This window comes from Ciconia boyciana, chromosome 6 (assembly GCF_034638445.1).
Source record: "Ciconia boyciana chromosome 6, ASM3463844v1, whole genome shotgun sequence".
NCBI classification, from domain to species: domain Eukaryota; kingdom Metazoa; phylum Chordata; class Aves; order Ciconiiformes; family Ciconiidae; genus Ciconia; species Ciconia boyciana.
In genome coordinates, this window is record NC_132939.1 from 6,437,847 (window position 1) to 6,459,512 (window position 21,666).

At 35.9% G+C, this 21,666-nt stretch overlaps 1 protein-coding gene across 1 annotated transcript in view; it reads left to right on the top strand.

The window, feature by feature from the left end:
* LUZP2 (leucine zipper protein 2) overlaps positions 1–21,666 on the top strand; it is a 221,110-nt gene that overhangs the window by 92,697 nt on the left and 106,747 nt on the right. Inside the window, exons 4-6 of the mRNA XM_072864895.1 lie at positions 16,233–16,350; positions 17,782–17,852; positions 20,918–20,999. Of these exons, the coding sequence (XP_072720996.1) occupies positions 16,233–16,350; positions 17,782–17,852; positions 20,918–20,999 (271 nt within the window). The remainder of the gene's footprint in view (positions 1–16,232; positions 16,351–17,781; positions 17,853–20,917; positions 21,000–21,666) is intronic.

A 21,666-nucleotide genomic window follows, 5' to 3' on the forward strand; every position in this document is an offset into this window, starting at 1 on the left:
TATATGAGGGCACAATTGTGCTGGGTCTTGCTTGTAGCATAAATGGATGTGTGAAGCTTGGGAGTTTGAAGTATGACTATCCCAAGTCTTTTATCACAAATATCACTTTTTGATTTCTTAGCTACATAGGAATGTGTAATTTTGTATGTGCAGGCATTTTTTCTAAATTCTCCCGACTGGGAGTGTGTCAATATATCATCAAGGCTCTACATCACCTCTGCTTCTCTGAAGTTACTGAAATAAACACAGGAGTCTTCCTATGATAATGCATAGTACATATAACTAGAAAAGCATGTTTTTGTAAGATTTCAAGTGTTTTCAATTTGGTCCTCAAGAAAAAGAAATATAGAGGAAAATACCTTGCATTTTGGCTTGGTACATTTTTAGATATACATATGTATGCTTGTACAGGCGAAGGCTTTTTTCCCCCATGTACAATTCCCTTCTTGGTTTCACGTAAGAAAGTGCACCAGGTGGAAGGAGCAATTGGTCTGAAAATGCAGCTGTCACTTTCTGATTTTTTTTGGTTTTTTTTTCAGAATAGTAAACCGGTCACTGGGGGAGGGAACAAACGATGATAGAATTATCAGAAAGTCAATACCCCAGATGTTGTAGTCAGCACAAATCATAAAATGGATATGTTAAATACAACTCTCACCCTGTAAGTAACTAATCCTTTCTCATATCTAATAATACCATAATTCAGTATAATTAAAATCCTTCATGCATATTTGCTTTAGTTAAACATCTGAGTATAAACACTACAAGGCAAAATGCATCACTCTGAAAAAGAGTGGACTTGTCCTTGATAAGTGATCTCATATTGTAATTCCCCTTGAGAAAACCATTCTACAGTTCAGGTACAAGCTAAATCAATAAACCCTTTAAATTGCTGTTGGTTTATATAGGTTATACTCATTTTCTAACCTTCTTGGAATGTGTAGTGGTAAATAGAAGTGTCTCCTTTACAGCCTCCTGAAAGACTGACTACTGTTCACTTTGATTGTGGGAATTTGTAACTAATCTCTGCTAAAGCTTGGATTGTTTCTCACAGTCAGACTGCTCTTCAGCGATACTTCCAAGTGCAGTAGGAAAGGTTTTTCAAACCGAGTACTTATACTGGGGGACAGGGTCGTCCCCAAGACTCTGTCTGCATTATCTGAGGTCCAGCAACAGCAAAAAAGCCCAGTTGTTTTAAGTTCTCAGTGTTTCCAGAAAAGCAGTTAACATTTTTAGCTCCCTCAAGACTAAGCTATTATCAGAGAGAAGTTCAAACTAACTGATGTAAGTTATTTAAGTTACTTAACTGACAAGAGATATTTAAGCGCAGTTTGACCTTCACCTTTTTTCATAGTGTGGGTAAATCCTTGCATGCTTACTGCACAGGAGCACGGTTTTCAGAGAGATGAGAATATATGCAGACTAGCTGTCTTAGATATTTCCATTTCCTTTCTTTTTCTTGGGTAAGGAATTAGGATTATTTTTAAGTTGTGCCTAGAGTTCAAATTTTAATTTAATTCCTGAACAGTTTTTGAATGGAACTCTTTACTTGTTATTATATTAATTTTATATGTGAAAACAAATAAACATCTGAATGAAATCATGAAATCCGATACTTTGGACATTTAGGAAAATTTAAATTCTGCAGTAGTATTTGTAGACTGGAAGTTGGACAGCATGCATGTATTAATATGCTGATAAAACGGAAAATCTCTCCAGCAGGGGATGTATGAATTCACATCATCACAGCAGTGTTATAGTAGTGCTACAGCCCGTTCTTTCCAATTTTGATATAGTTGTTTTGGAGATCACTTGGATCACAAAAGACAATGCAAAACTTAGAAAAATGTTTGACAGTCATGCTAAGAAAAATTACAAGTACAGACAATTTCATGAAGTTATGATCTAGTAAAAATGGGCTGAATAAGAAGTGAAGGAAGCTCTCCTTTTTTAAGGAGAGAAATGTTACCCAATATATTGAGCCATCCTCCTTCCTTTGCATATATGGTGAATTTCAGGCATGTTCATTTACCATTTTTGGAAAGAAACTTTTGATCTCACAAAGTGTATTGAGGAAGAAATTAGCTACGTAGCATTTTCTTCCATTGAAGCTGCAATGGAAATGTCATTCAGAGCAGATATGGAATAAGAGGAAAAAATTAATGTATGGTCACAGCTGTTCTATGTCAATTAGATATTCTCTGAGCAGGGTTAGTTCACATAGTTCTTGATGCAGCTGAAGAAGTGCTTATTTCACTGGGAACCTGATAAAAATACAACCTTTGGAGTGAAGTTAAGAGGTACATTTTGTTCCATCTAGAAGACGTACCAGGTGCTGGCTGCTGCTGGAGGCATATGCTGAGGGAAGAGTTAGTGTCTGAGGAAAGGAAAGTCTGTAGGAAGTGAGATGGGCATTTGTTTTCAGCATTTGCTTTTTATAACTGCTTATTAACATAGCTGCATTTCAGCAATCCAGAAGGATTTTCTCAACGGCAAACACAAATTTGCATGAAACTTGATAAGAACATTGTTCTTTAGCACTTGATTTGCAATTCGGTATGTGGTAAATTTAGCTGTTTCTTCCCTTCCCACGTAATTCTCATTATGATGTATTCAGAAAAGTATTTTCAATGAATTAAAAAGATTATAGACGGAAAGGATAGAAACATTTATATTTGCACTTGATAATGCTTTCTATTATAAATTATGCTGTGACCTTTGAAAAACTTCTCAGATATCTGTAGTTCCCACAGAGTCTCTAAAAAGCAAAGGGAAAAGTGGTAAAGTTAGTGATATTTTTTCACTGTTCCCAGTCATTTAATGATGAAGCTGCTATGGAATCAGTGTCCAATTGAAAGTATTGTCATTCCCCTGTAGTTTGTAGTTTTTCCTTCCTCCTTGTCACAAGAGCATCATGACCTTGTCTTGATCAAGAGTTGAGTAACTGAGCGTAGTGAGCCCTGGCAAACAGGATGATGCAAACAGGAATCGAGTGCGATGAGCCTTAGTATGGTCTGTGGATCAACAAGTAACAGCAGAATAATACCTGAAACTGCCTGAAGGTATACCCAGAGTATCATCGAGGGCTGGTTTCGTTGTAGGCTTGTACTGACACCTGGCTATGAAACCACCACCAGTAGCAGAGATCAGGGGGAGGCAGTGTAAAAGTGTGGGGGGGAACCATCCCATGTTGGTGCCCATCTGCCACCCAGAGTACAACACTGAGACCCTTTGGAGAAAGTGCTGTGTTTTCCCCCAGGCGCGACTGTGCCGACTCATTGGAGCGGCAACTGGGGTGCATCTTGGGCAACTGTATGGGGAGGGCGTAGGTGTGGCTGCGAGTGTGAAGCTTGTCCAGGTAGTCGCTTGGTCCAGAAGCTTGTCCAGACTTGCTTAGTCCACTTAATAAATTGAGGTTAGCAGTGTCTCATTACCTGGTGTTCCTTTTCCCCTCTGGACATTCTTGTCTGTTCACTAAGGACGTTTACTCCAATTAAAAAAAAAAAGATTCAGTCATGATTCTGGATCTTTCAGACACTGAAATGATAAATGCTGCAGAAAATTCAGGCTGAAAACAAAATAATTGTGTTTATGAAGCGCTTTAGGCACTGAACAAGTAAACACGCTGGGAACAATGATGGAAAGAAGGGAGCAAATTGCCTGAATATTTAGTCATAGACCTTAAGTGTTTTCTGAAATAGAAATGTTAAGTGAAAAGCACCAAAAATTTCATTAAGAATTGATCCAAATCTCACCAAAGTCCTACTTACTAATAAGATAAGTTTTAGAATGGATGGATGACATGGTGATTGACAAGTGTAATTCCTACTAACATTAATTTTTTATTATAAACATAAAATTTTATATCCAAGTTTTTGGAAATACAGATTTGTCTTAGAAGAAAATATACTAAATAAACCAAATGTAAAAAAGTAAAGCATGCCTGTTTTGCTGACCTATCATGTTATCCTTTGGAGTCTATCCATTCACATGTTATTCTCTTTTTTCAGATATATTACTGATGAATTGTCAAACTATAAATATCACAGGCAGTTTTTATTAGACAATTACATTTTATTAAGCTTAATTGTATGAAGACTAACTTCGTACAGACTTCATAAAGAGAAAAATCAATATGCTTTTAGGTAGTGGTCGACTGGGTATACCATCTGTTACTTAACTTTTTTTGTATCACTTTTTTCTTTTTTTTTAAAAAAACTTGAGTTTCAGTACATTTTTGAGGGAAACAGAAAGAAGCAATTCACAGGATAAAGAAGTGTTGAAGTAATATACGTAGCTCTCTCTCATCTGTTGAAAGGAGAGCCACAAAGTAAATAGCTACTGTGATGTGTTGCAGTGTTTTCTGCATACATCTATTTCTGGATAACTTTCTGTGGTTGAATTTGAGAGGACTATATCTCTGTTACACAAATTTGCAATATTTTGACAAGTGTTAGATAGAGAAATAATTTTACTTTTATGTTGCTTTCATTTATTTTGCATTTCTTGTTCTTTAAAATCTAGCTAATTTCTTTTTTTGTTTTCAGCATTTCTCTTTAATGTTTCAGAAGTTAACATCTTTTTGAAACTGCCAGCTCTCTTGCTTCCCAGGTACTTGTGTCTTCGTCATAATTTGTATTCACTAGTTGTTTTACATTTTGTTATTCCAAATTTCCCTGATGTAAATTATGCTGAAAGCAGTATTTTGTTCTTAAGGAGTCAGAGACACAGCAGTGGGCTTCAAGTTCTTTATTTAGCCCTCTTAACTGCTTACCCAGGACTTGCCAATTGTTTTGAGCTGTTCAGATATTTCTGACTCTCATTTAGATTGCAGTTTGCCCTTCAGAACTGCATATTTATTTTTCTGCTGCTTCTATATCTTCCTTTCCACTCGATGACTTTTGCCTCGTTTCTGTCTTTCTACAATCCGATTCGCTCCCATGGGACCATACCTTGATCCTTGGCAGATACAGCTGTATTTTTCTCTTCAGCTTGCCTGTCTTTTCTCTTTACTTTCTTTTTTACCTGATGATGATATCACATTGAGAAGTACAAATGAAGTGACACTATGGCTCACGTCAAGATAATAGTTTTGGTTGGTTGGCCAATATATGCATTTTGCTAACAAGCAATGCATTTTTGGGCTACTATTTAATTGTATTTAAAATAGAAATGCAGTACATCTGTACAATTCAAGAAAAATGCCTAATACAGTAGCAACAAAACCAAATTAAATTGTTCTCAATAGAGTAGGGGCCTCCACTTAAGTACAGATCATAAGAACATGGATTTTTATCCAGAACTGCACTTATATATAATTAGGCTTTTTGAGTATTTTAAGCAAGTGTTTGAAGTTGACTGAGGACACAGTTCAAGATGTGGAGAATAATTTTTATAAGTTATGTAATCAGAAGTTAAAAAGACATCTTGGATGTGTCAGTGGAACAGCATCATCATTTTGCCAGTACAAACAAAAAAAGTAACAAACAGTTATTTCAATTATTTTTTAATATATTAAAGATCCTAAGGAAATGAGTTGCAGAATGTATGGTCTCGTGTTTTGTACAAGCACAGGATAATAGTATCTTAAGATAATCTGTTTTCACAGTGGAGTGAACAAAGTTAAAGTTTTGATAACATAAAGATATATCTAATGGTAAATTGTTCAAAGTAGTCCTTTCTGGCAGAAAATGAACTATAGAATGGCTTCTGTCTATTCTGCTTATTGTTCTAATGCCACTATAAAGGGATGAAGAGCAGGTACAAGGACAGACCTGCTAGCAGAATTGCTGAGCGCATGACTTGTGCATTATAAGGAGCTTGGGTTTCACTTTTTTCATTTCGTGCCAGATTCGGTAAAACAAGTATCTAGAAATCCTTCTGCTAGGTAGAACAGAGTATTCCTACTGTGTTTCCTTTAAAAAGTAGTCTCCTGAAGTGATTTGCAGGATTTTTCTTCTGTATAATTATCTAGCAGATGGATTAAAAAAAGAGAAAGAGGAGGTTTACTGCAGGCACGCTATGCCCAGATACTTTTGAAAAGTTTATCAAGAGTCCAAGACAGATTCTGGTATTCCCCTGAATGAAGCTTTAATATTGTAAGACCAAGGATGTGATCTCAGAAGAGTCAACCAAAACTGACAAATTTTCTACTGATGTCTGGGAGCCAGGAAAAGAACTTCTATATATTTCTTATATTATGTGGCTTTTGTAACTATTTCTACACAGAAGGAAAAAGTTGTTTTATCAGGTTATCGATATTGTCTTTTTCAGACAGACACGTGCTTGCTCTGCTACCAGTCTAAGCTAGTCAGAAGACAATTTAACATAGTGCTGCCCGCCAGGTAGTATGAGATAGTCCTCAGAAGAGCTTGGGCTCAATGGTGTGCTATGATGCCTTTTTTTTTGATTTGCCAACAATGTGTTGATAATATCTATGCTACTTTTATCCTTTATTTTATCCTGTTAATTTAGTAGCATCAGTTATGTGACAAGTTCACCTCATGCTCTTGATGCTTTTTTTTTTTTTAATATTCTTTCTTTTTACAGTTGTGGGACATCCCCAATATAGCACACTTTACACCCTATCATTTGGGCATCATATAATCAATATGCAATTATTAATTAATATCGTGTGGTAATAATGGGTTGGTCTGGTGATATATTGACATATTAAAGTAATATTTTAGAGAGAGATGTCCTGATTGATTTGAAAATTGAATGAAAATTAAGAAATAGTCACCCTCAAAGCAAAAGATATGCAGACCTACCATTCTGTGATTATAACTGAATACACTCAGTCGTTCCAGGTCAGCCAGGTTCAGGAGCAGACAGGGCTCTGGTACTGGTGCTATTCCTTAATCTCAGATGTCAAAGTGCATAAACAAAAATCTAAGTATTAAACTAGCCATATGACTTGCCTACAAAACACAATAAGAAAATAAGTTGTTTACAGTTGATGTCTGTCCAACCATGAGGTTGTCCTTAGTCTTTATGTGCCTAGCATATTTTAATTCATAGCACCTGAAGGAGAAAAAGGAGATAGGAGACAGTAAAATTGTATGTGACAGATTTGTGGCAAGGCTTTCCTAGATTCAGGGAAAAAAGGTGAAAGAAGGGAAAATGTAGGCTGAAAGTTAGGAAACTTTTTTTAATATTCTGATTTTGGTAGGCTGTGGAAATACTTCCCAGAGGTGGTGGCAGAAGTTCCAAGGCTTTGAGCCATTGTGAAACTTAAAGGGCTGAAACACTATAAACTGTACAACAGAGAACAGTAAGGTCTCAGCAGGAGAAGACAATAGAATATTCAATAAAATTTTTATTCTTGAATTTCTAAATTTCTGTAACAATTTTAATTAAATGGAGGAGTTTTTCTTTTCTTCAGTTGAAAAATATTAGTAATTATTTTTGTAATGTTCTAGGTTGAATCACATTAACACCAGAGCATGTAAAAGAAGACAGGAAGAATTATACTGAACAGCCTGTTTTATTCACGTTTGAGCAGAAGTAATATAGCAGTTAGGATGCAACAGCAATTTTAAATATTTGGAAATTGGGAAATTGGAAAAATAAATAATTTGGAAATTGGGAATATTTGCAAAAAGAAATTGGGAAATTTGTTGCTACAAGACAAACCTAATATAATCGTGTTTTATAATGGTAAGAGTTTAAATAGCAAGGACATTTCTTTCCTCCAAATGTTAACATATATATATATATATCTCTGTTGCTAGTAACCCAATTATTTTGTTAATACCTGCTATCTCAAATATGTGAGACAGGTGGACTAGAAATGAAGGTGCAGATTCATCCCTTCTAAATTCTTAAGCAGGGTAAGGATTTTGAAAATCTCTAAAGTTGTGTTCAAAGGTGATGCCTTTCTAACAAGTCTAACTAGGCTTTGGCAGCGGCGGCTGCTCGACGTGAGTGAGCCCGCGTTGGCAGCCCTGGTGTGAGCAGGCGGTCTGCCAGACTGTATCGGTATCGCTACTCTGCTGTCAGTACGACAGCTATGTTTGTTGGTTTACTGTTGTGACCTGGGTATTTGTGCAATTACTACTGTACTGGCTGAATTCAGTTGTTACATTCAGCAGCTTTGTTCCATCTTCGGTCTTTCACAGAAAACATTACCCTGATGATGCTTATCGCTAGGCTTCCTCTACCGTCAATGGGAGAGACAAGTCTTGCTAGAGAGTGATTCAGTCCCGAGTCACTGCGTTCCCCGTCTGAAGGAGTTGTTCCTCTCCTTCAAATATCACAGAATATAAAGGGCTGGAGTTAACTTTTGTGAATAAGCTGTGTAAATGGGATGCCCTTGGCGTTGAAGGACCGCAGAGGCAGCTGGTCTGGGCTGCCTTGTTTGGGAATCTTTGTGGCATTCACTTCAGTGAAGGGACTTTAGATTCCTTTAGCAGAAATCATAACTATTTTCTTACTACAGTTTATATTATCAATACAATTTCCAGGCCCTCCCAGGTCTCCGTAAGTGCAGGAGAACACTAATTTTCACACTGCGCGTTGCTTTGGCTTTTCTCCCGGCCCTAATAAATACTCACAAGATCAGCATTTAACTTGTATTTTTCATAAATGAGATACATGCTTGGTCATCAGACCATGGATTCAGCGCCTCCTTGTTCTTTTCTTGGTGTCTCTGAGCAATTCAGCAGTGTCAGGATTTAATTTCTAGTAACACAGAAGATGCTTAGATGCTTGTGGTGCTGGGTACCAACTGGTGAGGAATTTAGGATCTTGGTGGTAAATGAAGGGTTAGTGAAGCACGTGAGTCCCTTAACTACCAATATCTCCTTTATTCTGACTTCTTAAGATGCTAATTTGAAAAATTATTTGTTCATATATTTTGAAAAAATCATGGTATACTTTATTAATTCAATAAATCTAACTTAATAGTATTAGACTTTTGAGAAGTGCCACACGACACAAAGTGGGTAGCTTACCATTAAGACAAGTCACATTTATATATATGTGTACACGTTTATATATGTATACATTGTGTGTGTGCATGGTTATGTATATGGAATCAAATGATCTGGGACTAATTTCTCATCTTGTTGCGTCTGGGTTAATAAAAAAAAAAGTTTTAGAAGTTCCATTCTTAAAACTTGATGAGAGCTGATCAGTGAACTTTACTAAACTAAGTTATTAAACAGTGAAACAGACTTTCAGAGGATACCCATTGATGGTTTTGTCAGGTAAAGTAGAAATATTTCAATTTTATATCATCTGAGATAACAGCTTAGAAAGAGAGAGTGAAATTTCCTATAGATGTCGTGATGTTGGTAGGTTCTTTTTCTATTAGACAGCAGAATTAAATGTAAAATTCCAAAACAACTACAAGATTAAATTACACAGCTAGCTGAGACAGCAATACTAACCTGACTGTATTGTAAGAGATGCTGGAAAAAAGCATTGCTGGTTATCTGAGGAGACTAGTGTAACAGTGCTGTATTTAAGGGTAATAACACTGAGGTCATAGTCAAATGTTTTAGATATGCAGTAGAAAATCAGACCAAAGGCAGTATTATGGATATAAATGATGAAGAATATCAGAACTGAAAAGGATAATGTTAGCTATCAGGAAAAGAATGGTTTTGGTATGAATGGATTTCCTATTAAAGACTAAATGCTGTAGAACTGATGTGAAAGTCAACTCTAGGTACAGAGGACAAGTCCATATTTAGGCAGTTTGTATTAGAATAGTTGTAAAGAGTTTAATAACTTCCTTTTCAGAAGGTGTCTGTTCCATATTACAACTGTATAAATCCAGTAAGGATTCATTGCTCTAGGTCAAATGCCTCCTGAATGATAGCTTGGAGAAGAGAAAAGGCTCATCACACCTATTGGCATGTTTGGGAGGAGGGGTTATTTTTCTGTGGGGTCAATCACAGGGTTTTGTACAGTCCTTCCTCATGATGATAACCCTTTGCTTTTGTGGCCTGTGCACTTTTCAGTGGATGAATACAAGTTGGTTTTTTTTTTTCCTTTGGGTCATTATTTTCAGTATCACGTTATACCTGATGATTCAACTTGCTGTGTCATTTCCTGAGACCAGGTATCTAAGCCAGCTGCAAGTTTTCGGAAATCTCCTTTTGCTCCTTTATTCATTGATGGGAAGTGACAGTTGCATCTCTTCCCTGATGAGTCATTGATTCTACACAGCCAAGAGTCTGCCAAAAAGGTGCTGGATTGTTTTCATTTATTTACAATGAGTGCATTAAAAAGTAAGAGGAAATAGATGCAAAGGGCCTGATTCTCTAGCTGCTAGCTGTGTAGAAACCAAATAAAACGCACCAGCACTGCTACCATTTTGTGGATTATTAAAGTTAGACTAGGTCAGGCACTTAAGTCTACTTAAGCGGTCATAACCTGCTATAGTCACATAAGTACTAACAACGTGATTTTTATTTGAACTGTTAATAAATCAAGCCTGGACCACAGGATAATACATTATTTTCAGTAGATAGGGGTGAAACATTCCAACCCAATATTTTGCTCAAATTATGAAGGTCAGATAAATAAAAATTTTCCTTAGCTCACCTTAAATCTCCAAGGTTTTGTGTTAATTTTTCTTCCTTTCTCCCCCCCATCTGAAACAAAGTGTTTAGATAATGCCCAAATACAAAACACATAACGTAAATGCCATTTGAGTATGGAGAACGGTTGTATCTGACAAAGGTTGGATTTCAGCAAGAGCTTATCTGCTGATCAACTTAATGCTTATAAGATTTTTTCCAAATGTCATTGTTAATGCAGAATTGACTGAAATCAGATAAAAGTAGGTTAAATACTATTATATTATATATATACACACTATAATTATATATAGTATATATTGCATACTTCATTTAGATGACCTGATCATTGTTTGTTGATCATTAATAAATGACTTCCCTCCTACTGAGTTTCTAGATAAAAAATGCTTATATTTAGAGAGAGAGAAAAAGCAGCATTGCAGTGCTCTGTTATTATTGTCTGTCTCGTTTGCCTATTTTACAATTTTAAAGATTCTTATTTTCAATTTCCAGATATGTTGATTTAGAATTCTGATGAATCTTTTTCTCACTTGAATGTAAACCACATTCATGCGTACACGTCTGTCACCAAGAGTATCTTTAAAAGATTGCGTGAGAAACACCTGGGCAATCATGCACTTTGCAAGTGTACTTTGTAAACAGTATTTACTGTTTATGATGCATGAAAAGGAATATAATCTACTCTTTCCTTAACTATTGCTGCTTTAAAAAAATAGCCAAACCCATGAGGCTGTGACCTTTTCATCATTTCATCTAATTTTCTTAGAGTTTACAGTAGGATGCCGTAGGATATTAATTGCAATTATAGCAGGAAAGTTTTTTAAAAAGAGTGGCTTGAGGAACATAACAGACAACAGATTTGTTCAAAGAGACATCTATCAAAGTTTGTCTTAAACTGCAGACTGTATTTCAATTTTCTGTTCTTTTAAGGGTTGGGTTTTTTTTCAGTCAGGGACATTTATGTACCATAAATAATTGAAATCTTTATAAAAGTTTTATTTTGAAGACAGGCTTTGTAAACCTAGTGGGAAAACAAAATCAATTTTACTTTGTCCTGACATAGTACATATTATTCAGTGAGAAATAAACTCAATCCTTATTTTGAAGACGAAAAGCTTAACTTCTAATATTTAAGGAAATAACAGTCAGAGGTGGAGTGATCTCTGGGGCACAAGTCTTTCTGGTTATTAGGCATTTGTCCCTGTTGCATTACTGAAAATTAGAATCTGTTGAAATGTTTACTATAATCGAATAAATCATATCAGTAAGAATAATAGAAGAGTCAAAACAGCTGACTAAGCTTAAAACTATAAGTGAGTATCATTCCCTGAGAACAAATGATATTGGAATTTACACTGACACTATATCAATAGGCTGATGGTAAAAGCAAAACAATTTGCAATTGGAGTACTACAGATGACCTTAACATACAGAGCATTGCTAAATTGTTCTGTTTCATAATGAACATTTGTCAGAGCACATTCATGTGCTAAAATGAGAAATACTAATTTTAATCCCACATGGATATGCTGAAAATGACACTTTATTTTGCCGAATGGTGTAACTGGTATAACTTAATATTCGGAGAACAGATTTGATCTGTGTGTAATTACTTAGTGGAGTTTCTTAGGAATGGGTTTAACTTATTTTGTCCACATATAATTCTACTGCAAAATGAGTAGAGAACCCTGACAGTTTTTGAGGATTGGAAGATTTCAGAAAGTTGCTGGGATTTCATGGTGTTTGTGGCAGGGTGGCACAGTGGTGACACGTCACATTCACTGAGTCAACTTCTTCCAGAATTGTGCTGTAGTACAAAACTGGCATCCAAGTTCAGCATAAACAAATTGTTCAGTTTAGAGCTTATTTTTCTGGCTGCAAGAATCTGCTCTCCCTCCATGCCCACATAATTTGTCATTAAGTTTAACATTTCACTGTTTTCCTACTAAAGTTCCTTCTCTTCCTTTCTCCCACGTGGTGAGGGATGATGCCATCCTTCTTAAAGAGCCATCTCGTTCATTCAGGTTCCTAGATATAGATTAGGTGTTCTTTCAATTTAAATCTCTGAATTCAGAGGAATTAAGTTGATTAAGTCTTGTTGATATCTGGTCCAATTGCTTTACATCTTGCAGTTTTTTCTTAATTAGACAAATAATCTTCTTCTTAGTTAATCAAATTCAGAGGAGTTTACTAATGTTCATCAGGACAAAATTCCGTATTTGTGATTACGTATTTTGTGATTTGTACGTTTTCACATATGAAAGAAATATTACTATGTCATGATGGAAATAGTATTTTATCTAACATTAGCTTCAGAAAAAAACACTATTCTTTTAAAATGATAGCACAGCTGCAGAGTGTGGACATGCTGGTGTGGAAAAGTGATTTTACTTCTAGAATGGCCTATCTATCCACACTCACAATTATATTGCATATATGTGTGTGGAACCTTCCAAACAGTGCTTATCAAAATTTGGGTCTCCCAAATTTTGGTCAAAGGGAAGACTAGGAAAAACAATTGACCATGGATCTTTCCTAAAACACAGTCCTGAGTATCTTTGTCACCAAAATCGGGAATCAAACTCCGTAACACCAATGTAGTATTAAGAAGCAGGCATTCTTTATTACGGCGCTGGATGCACGGGGGATCGTTCCACCTAGCTTGCATTCCGCAGGTTACATCAACCAAAACTTATATTCTTCAATTACATACATATGCATCACATTTCCCGGAATGATCATGCATATTCATTCTGTTTCCCAGAACTAATTATCATATTTGCATGGTCATTACGCATGCGTCCTTGAGCTCTGAGGGGCTTCTGCAGGGGTCTCTGGTGGTCCTTGGTGGTCGTACAGGTGTGTCCTTTAGTTGACCCCTGCTTCTGGACATGCGCAATCCCACCTTGCTTATGTAACTCGCTTCCCTTCTTCATGGTGCGTGGTCCCTAACAATGATTTGGCACCCTTAACACAAACCAATTATTCTAACCACCCTCGACTCGTCGTCAAGATGGGCTGGGGCTGTATTGGGAACATAGCAGCATGTCTGTACTACTCCTCGTCCAATTGTCTTTGGGCATAGTAGCATATCCATAGCCATAGGTGTACAAACACAATATTAAAGTATTATCTACCCTGCCCCTATCTCTATGTTGCTTAGTTACAAAAGAACGAACTAATCATTTTGGTTACATCTGGTTACATCTTGTTAAGATTAAAGAAGTGTAAAAGTGAAGATGTGTTCAGTTTTGTGGGAGAATATGAGCGTTCTTGAATAATCTGATTCATGATTAGACCACGGTATTTACCAATTTACCCTTTTTCACTTGAATTGCACTTTGTTGGTCTAAATAACACAAGTTTACAATGTAGAAACGGAGGTCACCAAAATAGATGGGCTAATCTAAGGGTTTGTTAGCTATCGCACAGGTGAAGAGTTGAATTTTACTGTCTTCAAATACATGGGCACTGTTCTTGGACACAATGCTAAGAGTCAAAGCTTGATATCAGAAATGATATTGTCCAGAATTAAAACCCTTTGAGGTTCTAATAGTTAATAGATCTGATAACTATGTCTTGTATCTTCATTCTTCTTTTGCGTTTTTTGTTTTTTTTTTTTTAATTATCTTCTAACAGTTCCGAGGGTTTGGTTTGGTTTGTGACTCACAGTAGTAAGTTGGTTGTTGGCTTTTTGTCTCCTCCTTCCTGCCCAGTGTATCATAAAATATAATATGAAGGAAAATATAAGTGCATGCATAGTTTATATTAAATTCAATTTAAAAATTCAGGAAAAGCCCTGGTTTATGCAAATGGGTAGATATCAGTATTTACAAGACAATAGAGGGAAAGCTGTGCCAATTGAATACCCATGGGCAGTGTAATTGGCTGCTTGGTACAGATGGCCTTTAAATGCTCAAGATAAACTGGAATTGGGGGGGTTGTTACTTTAAAGTGATCGTTAAGACAGTGTTACCACTTGCAGGTAATTTTTTTAAATGCAGGGTTTAACTTCAAACAAAAGCATGACATTTCAATGGCAAGAGAGACCATCAAGTCTAACACACTTTTTGTGAAGCTTAAAGAGGAATGGAAGTGATGACCTTACTGAAACTGCCTGATTACTTTTAGCAGGAGATGTTTTGTGTTTCGTTAGAGGTGCAAACTCAAAGAACTCTACACTTTTTAATTTGCAACATTCTGTCAAAGCTGAATATAATTATTGCTGAAACTTCAATACAATGTTAAGATTTTTTGCCTAAAGTCTTGTGTTGATGAAAGAGACATTTTATTCACTTTCATCTCTTCTAGGTATCCAAAGTATCATTTAATATAGAATAATTTTATTTTTTCATATATCTATCATATTTTGTGAGCTGACTATTGCTAAAATAGATAGGACTGATATTAGATAGCATATTTAATTTGCTTTACTGAGTTTCTTTGCTAAAATGTGTATTCAAAATCTATTAAAGGAGTGTTCCTGTTTAACTTCAAGGTCTTGGATCCAATTATAAAATAGTACTGATGTGTTGCAGAGTTGAGGTTCTTTTTTCCCCCCTTTTAGAACCAGAGGTACAGCAAGGAGAAAAAAAACCAAAATTAAAATTAAGCTGTAGAAGGAATGGATGTTTCAATTCACTGATCAGTTTTCCTCAAAATGACAATTTTAAATGAAAAAGTATGTTGTTTTAGAATTAACTGTAATGTTTGCTTTTTTTCTAAAATGGGATATGAGAGTTGGATCTGTGTTTCATTCAGCCTAAAACAATACACAGTGGATTTATTTCATTGTGGATTTTATAGAAACTTTAAAATGTATAGTTACATTCCAAGTACAAATTACCATTTTGAAAAGGATAGAATATTTTGACTTATCCATTAATTCATAATTAAGTTTGAGTCCTCTTAGCATATTTGTCAGTTCTATTTTATACTGTAAGGAGGTTTATGTGGAGGGAAATTGTGAAGTGAAATAAATTTTACAAAGTTAAAATAAATCTTAATCATCCTTTCCTCAAATTAGTGGGTGTTACAAAACTTAATACTTTCAAAGTTATGCTTGGTTTCTTTCATGGAATATCTTTTAAATAAGAAAAATCTCATGCTATGTACTATCACTCATGTTAAATGCATCCTTTCTGTCTCCTGTTTATCACAGACAATACACCATTCGCAGTGTTTCAGTCTGATAATTTGTATACTCAGATGCAGCACATCATTTTGACGTACAAAACATCTATTTATCTATGTTAGGAGAAATCAAGTTATTATATAGAGTAATAGAATCATAGAATCATTTAGGTTGGAAAAGACCTTTAAGATCATTGAGTCCAACAGTAAACCCAACATTGCCGAGTCCACCACTAAACCACGTCCCGAAGCGCCACATCTACATGTCTTTTAAATACCTCCAGGGATGGTGACTCCACCACGTCCCTGTTCCAATGCTTGACAACCCTTTCGGTAAAGAAATTTTTCCTAATATCCAATCCCCAGTGCAACTTGAGGCCGTTTCCTCTCGTCCTGTCACTATACAGGTGAACAGGGGGACCTTCCCACACTCCAGTCAGGAATCTGTAAAGAATGTTGGAAGGAATTAAATTTGGATGAACTAAGACTGTTTTCAAATGCATTGAAGAATGTTTTGAGAAGATCTCATGCTTCTATTTTCTGTGTTAGACAGGGCTATGAAGAACTGGAAAGACAGCTGAAAGAAGTCTTTAAGGAAAGGAGCAATATCCTTCGTCAACTGTCGAAGACTTCTAAAGAACTTGAGGGAATTAAAGTAAACCTCCAGGTTAGGTTATGTTTTGGTTTCTGTAGGATTAATTACCTTGATTTTTTCATATTGATATCTATTTATTACAAAAAATATGGGTTGTTTTTTTAAATATGTGAATAATTATTATTTTGTTGATCGTGTACTTACCATAAACCCGATGTTTTTATGGAAAACATAATCCTAGTGAGTTGGGCCCTTTGTCCACTTACTCAAAAAAAATAAAGAAAGTATGAAAGTAGGGCATAGTAGAACAAAAAAGGAAGGGAAGGAAAGAGACTAAGCTGTCTTAGTGGAGTTACCACACATTTGTCCTGACAGCTACTATAAAGGATTTCCTTTGCAGGGAGCATGGTTGCTGATGAGTTACATATACTCAGCGTAGTTTAGCTGCTCACTTTACCTACCTGACGTGCCATCTCCACAGACCGCATTTACCGCAGGGTATTACTTTACAAGTTCAGCTGACAAATTTTGCTAGATGAGCCTGCAGCTGGAGCTGAGACACCTCTGCATTTTAACTTTTGGGTATCATGGGTAGGCTGAAAGGGCAATAGTCAGATTAACTCTGGAGTCAAATTAGCTCCTCAGAGTAAAAAGTAGATTAAAAGTCCTGCTCTGGATTTGGGGTCCTGGAATCACCAGGTGTTCATTTAAGAGTCTTTTCCAGGTACAGTCTATCGGTCTGGCAAAAACATTCACACTCATTATCAGTTGAGATTTGTCTCTGTATGTCATGCCATTTTAAAGGATTGTGTTTTCCTGACGTTGCATTTTTATCATCGTGTTGATGTAAGCCAGGTGGGAAAAATATGAGGAGTAGCATCCCTATATCTGTTCACAGGAGAATGTGTCTCAATACTGTGCTATATTGTATTATTATATTGTCTTATATTTCAGACTTCTCTGGTTCTAATTAAAGTGAACTGTGGCTTATTGAACCTTTTCTCCTCTTTTTTTTTTTTGTGAGTGCTTTAACATTCTTTATTATTGTAGGTGTTTTCTTCTGTTGAGAGAAATGTGCTTCTCCTTGTAACAAAGTTATTTGAGAATGTGATTTCTTATGCAGCACAGTTGAAGGTAGTACTCAGCAACATTATGAGTTATTTTAGACTCAACACTGCAGAGATCCAGATATAGGCAAAGAGCTGTAGTATTATCTTCTGTATGTACACACTTATCTTTGTCATACAATCCTAATGCTTTTAGTCATTTGCTTCTAAATCTACTTATTTGATCAGCTCTCATTTAATATTTGAAAAACAGCTGTATACAGTTAGCTGTGCTGAGTTATGGTAAAAGAAAAGTCAGGCTATTCCTCCATTTCTCACAAGTGGTAATATCTGTAATTCACCGGGAATATTTTATGAAAGAGGACCAAATTAATCATTTCACAGATGAATAATATTAAAGATCTCTTTGGTAATAGATTTCTTCCTTTGCTATCAGTCTTTGAAAAACGATGAAGCATCAGCCAAAAATGATGTGCAGAAACTTCTGGAACTGGGCCAAAAGCAAAGGTAAGACCCCACCTCCTCCCTTCTTTTTCCATTTCCAGACTGAAAACTGCCAGACTAGGAAATTCCATCTTTCCTTTTACTTTAATCTATAAACACTACTGTCTGTATTCCAGAGTCTGCTGATTATAACAGTAAAATAAGGGCAGGGAATGCTATTTTAGGAAGTTTTTGAAACAAATTACCTGTTAGCTGATATTGGACATATGCTAGGAAAAGATATTAAAATGCTACAGTTGAGATATCTGCTAAAGAAGGGGGTTTTGAATTTCTCAGGAAGGTTTAGTCATGAAATTTTCTCTTAAAAAGACTAAAATCAGAAGTTTTAGAAAATGACTAGTGGATGGTAATGCCCAGTTAATTAAATTATTAAAGTGTATCAATCTCTGAATTTGGAGATGGTATTATATATTTATTCAGGCCTCTTAATTAAATATTCATGCATGTAGACACTCAAAATCACTAGTCATTGTGCAAATGTAGGAGTACTTGCGCTGGATATCTGTGAGGAAGGCAGCGCTCAAATTATTCATTGAGCGCTTAAGAAATAATGAGTTTCCATGGCTGGGAATGCAAGTTCCCAGCCTAGTCCTTAGTCTCAAGTCCCCCAGTGCTTCGTTGAAAGTAACTTTCATCATTCTACTTCTCTTAATTCTTGGAATTCAGACTGACAAATAACAACATCAATACATTTTTAATAACAAGAAAATGTAACTAATGTAGGGATCACTTTTGCTGAAACAATATTATATAACGTTGTATAGTATCATCTATACTTCATATTTTTCCTTAGAAAAAAAATTACGTAAAAACTTAATGAAGTTCATACTTCTTTCATTGTTAGAAATGCAATACTTAAATCCCATGGCCATCATTGTATTTCATAAAGTACATATGAAATTGCATTGCTGTAGAGAAGGCTTGTGATAAAATGACCTTCAGTTCTTCAATATGCAACAAATAAGATTCATAATACAATACACATAGAAGTTCTCGTTTTTACTTTGATAGAGAAGGGTCAGGCACATAAGGATCTTTCAGGTATTCCAGACAAATCTATTGAATGATGAAAGCAAGACTTCAGCTAATGTCCTATTTAAACACTTATATGTCTTGGGTGCAACTGAAGGTATATGTCTCAGCATCATAGCTGCCCTTGTCACGGACTCCGTCCTTCATACAAGACCGTGTTATTGTAGTGGTTTCATTGTTGTGCAGCTTTTGTGAAATAGAGAGATTAATTGATTAAAAGTATTAATGGACTATTTAGTAAATAGATCTTAGTTGCAGATGGGAAAATTGAGTCTGCTAAGGGAAAATTTTACTACATACTACATGTATTCTTCCTAATCTTCTCCTTAAATCACCCCTTAAAGTCTCTCAAGGTCCACCCAAAAGTACATGTTGACTTTTGCTTCTAAGGCATTCAGCTGTTGAATATACTGCACAACAGCAGTTCCCAGAGATGGACCCTGGATTAGTGCAATAGGCAGTATGCTGCTGAGCAGCCCTCACCCTCCTTCAGAAAAGAAAAGGCTTTTACAATATACTCCGAGAAAATGCCTTGGAGCTACTGCAGGTGCTTGACAGCTGTTTACAGGCTTACTGGATTTCACTTCCAGAGAGCTGTGGAAGTTCAGTGTAAGAAGGAGGTGTTAAAAATGTGACAAGGAATCTCCCTCATAGAATTTCACTAAGGAAGGGTCACAGTTTATTTGCCAAGAACCTCAGGCTGTACTTCATCTGGAGTAAGTGAAGAATGGTGAACATAGTGTTATGCTTAAATCTACTGTATTTGAACCAAAATTCAAAATATATCCCAATATTAATCTTATGATCTTTTTTCTTTGGACAAACGTGAGCTGCATTTGATTTGTGAACACTACTTTGATTATTCTCTGCAATGATGGATGATACAGTAAAGTTTAGAGTGCTAGAATCTCAGCTTGTATAAGTAGATGTAGTTCTGCTGACTTCAAATTAGATATTTTTTTTTTAATCCCTTTTGGGTGAATTCCTCAGTACTTCCCAAGTTCCAAGTAAAACTTGGTCACTTACTATGATGCCTCAAGTTTTGTTCTTTCTGTGCACCAACAGCACTTTGAAATTATCAGATCTGTTTGTACGATGAGAGCGCTGTATTGTGCTGATGGTGCATTGGTTTCACACTCTCAATCACTATTTCAATTAAATCTGTTCTGTACTAGAGTTCCCAAAATTGCTAAAAGTAGTAGAGTTATCGGCTAACAAGAAAGATGACCCAGCAGCTACAAGTTCTGTTCTTGTATGAACTAGATGGTTTCCATTCCAGTTTAGTTTTCACTGGGCTAAATTATTAGCTGTGTGTAAACCGAGTTCTGTGCTGGTCTTCTGTGAAGGTTTATCCATGCAAGCAACAGCCCTGAAAAAGCTATGCAGCCGTTCTGAAATATGTCACTCTTCTACTTTGCCACAGCTCCAAAGTGTGTCATATGCTGTGGGCAGAAAGAGGTGGCCAGCAGAGGATCTCAGCCCACTGTAATTCTTGCAATTTGAAGAAGTGGTTTTTTTATTCAAATAAAGCCCAGTCCAAACAATTATCCTCTTGTGTTTTTTTCTTGTCCAGTCGTATGCCAGAATCTTCTACTGAATTTTGTGTTGCTTGTCTCCAGAAAGAGCCAGGTGAAGGTTGAATTTTATCAGAGCATTATTTATTTAGTTATTTTAAAGCAGGTATAAACTAGTTCTTATTGATAATAGTGTGGTTCCATTTTGGTGTGTTTTCAGTAGCCCACTTTCCTCACTTTTTTGATGCCAAACCTTTTTGCTAGAAATTATACACTGGCAGATGTTTTGCACAGCAGGTTACTCAGTAGATGTAAAAGGTGGCCAATTTCCATCATAGATAATTTTTGTCTTGTGCAGGCACTATAGTTCATGGGGTCGTTATGATTTTATTAGCAAGACTCAGACACAGGACATCTGTCTGTTACTCTGAATAATTAAAGGTGCCTTTTATTGAATCTGAAAAAGTATTTCTTAATGGACACTTGTGATGAAGCTTGTATTCTGTGTTTTCAACAAACTAGGGAAGAAATGAAATCTCTCCAGGAGGCCTTTCAAAAGCAGCTTAATGAGGCAACTGAGAAAGCAGAAAAGCAGCAGGCTACCGTGAGTGATTCCCTGTCCTTCTTTCATTATTTTTGTTTGTTTCTTCTGTCTCTTTTCAATCCTTCTGCCTTGAGAATTTGTCATTAGCTCAAATAACTTTACATGTAAAAAACTTGGATGTCAAGTATGTGTTAGTACTCTACAAGCTTCAGAAGAAAGGAGCTGAAAAAAGTTTCTATGTTCAAAAGCACTAAGATCTCTGTCTTCACTAATTTCTGTGGGATTTAGGTGTGTGTATACACTTTTGGAGATTTGAGCCTGGAGACTTGGACCGAAGTCCTTTCCCTGATGACGTAATCTTTATGCACCCTTGTGTCTCATCTGTACCAATGTACACTGTCATACATCCATTGACTTTTTTGGAATCACTACCGATTTTCAGCAACAAAATAGAATAATAGAATCATAGCAGAGTGCCCGATTTTGACCGTAGTAGGACTAATTATCACTAGAAGAAGGTATTAAGTCCCATTAAGATTTCCTGCTTTAATGAAACTCTGTTTCTGGATAAATTGTACAATTGGTTGGATTTTTGTGTAGCACTGTAATACTGTGGGGCATAAATAGCCACATTTTGCTATTGCAGAAAAAAAAAGTAGATTCATGTTTTCTTGTTTAATTCTAAGATATAAAAAGGAAATTTTTCCTGTGCTCATTAGTAGTAGTC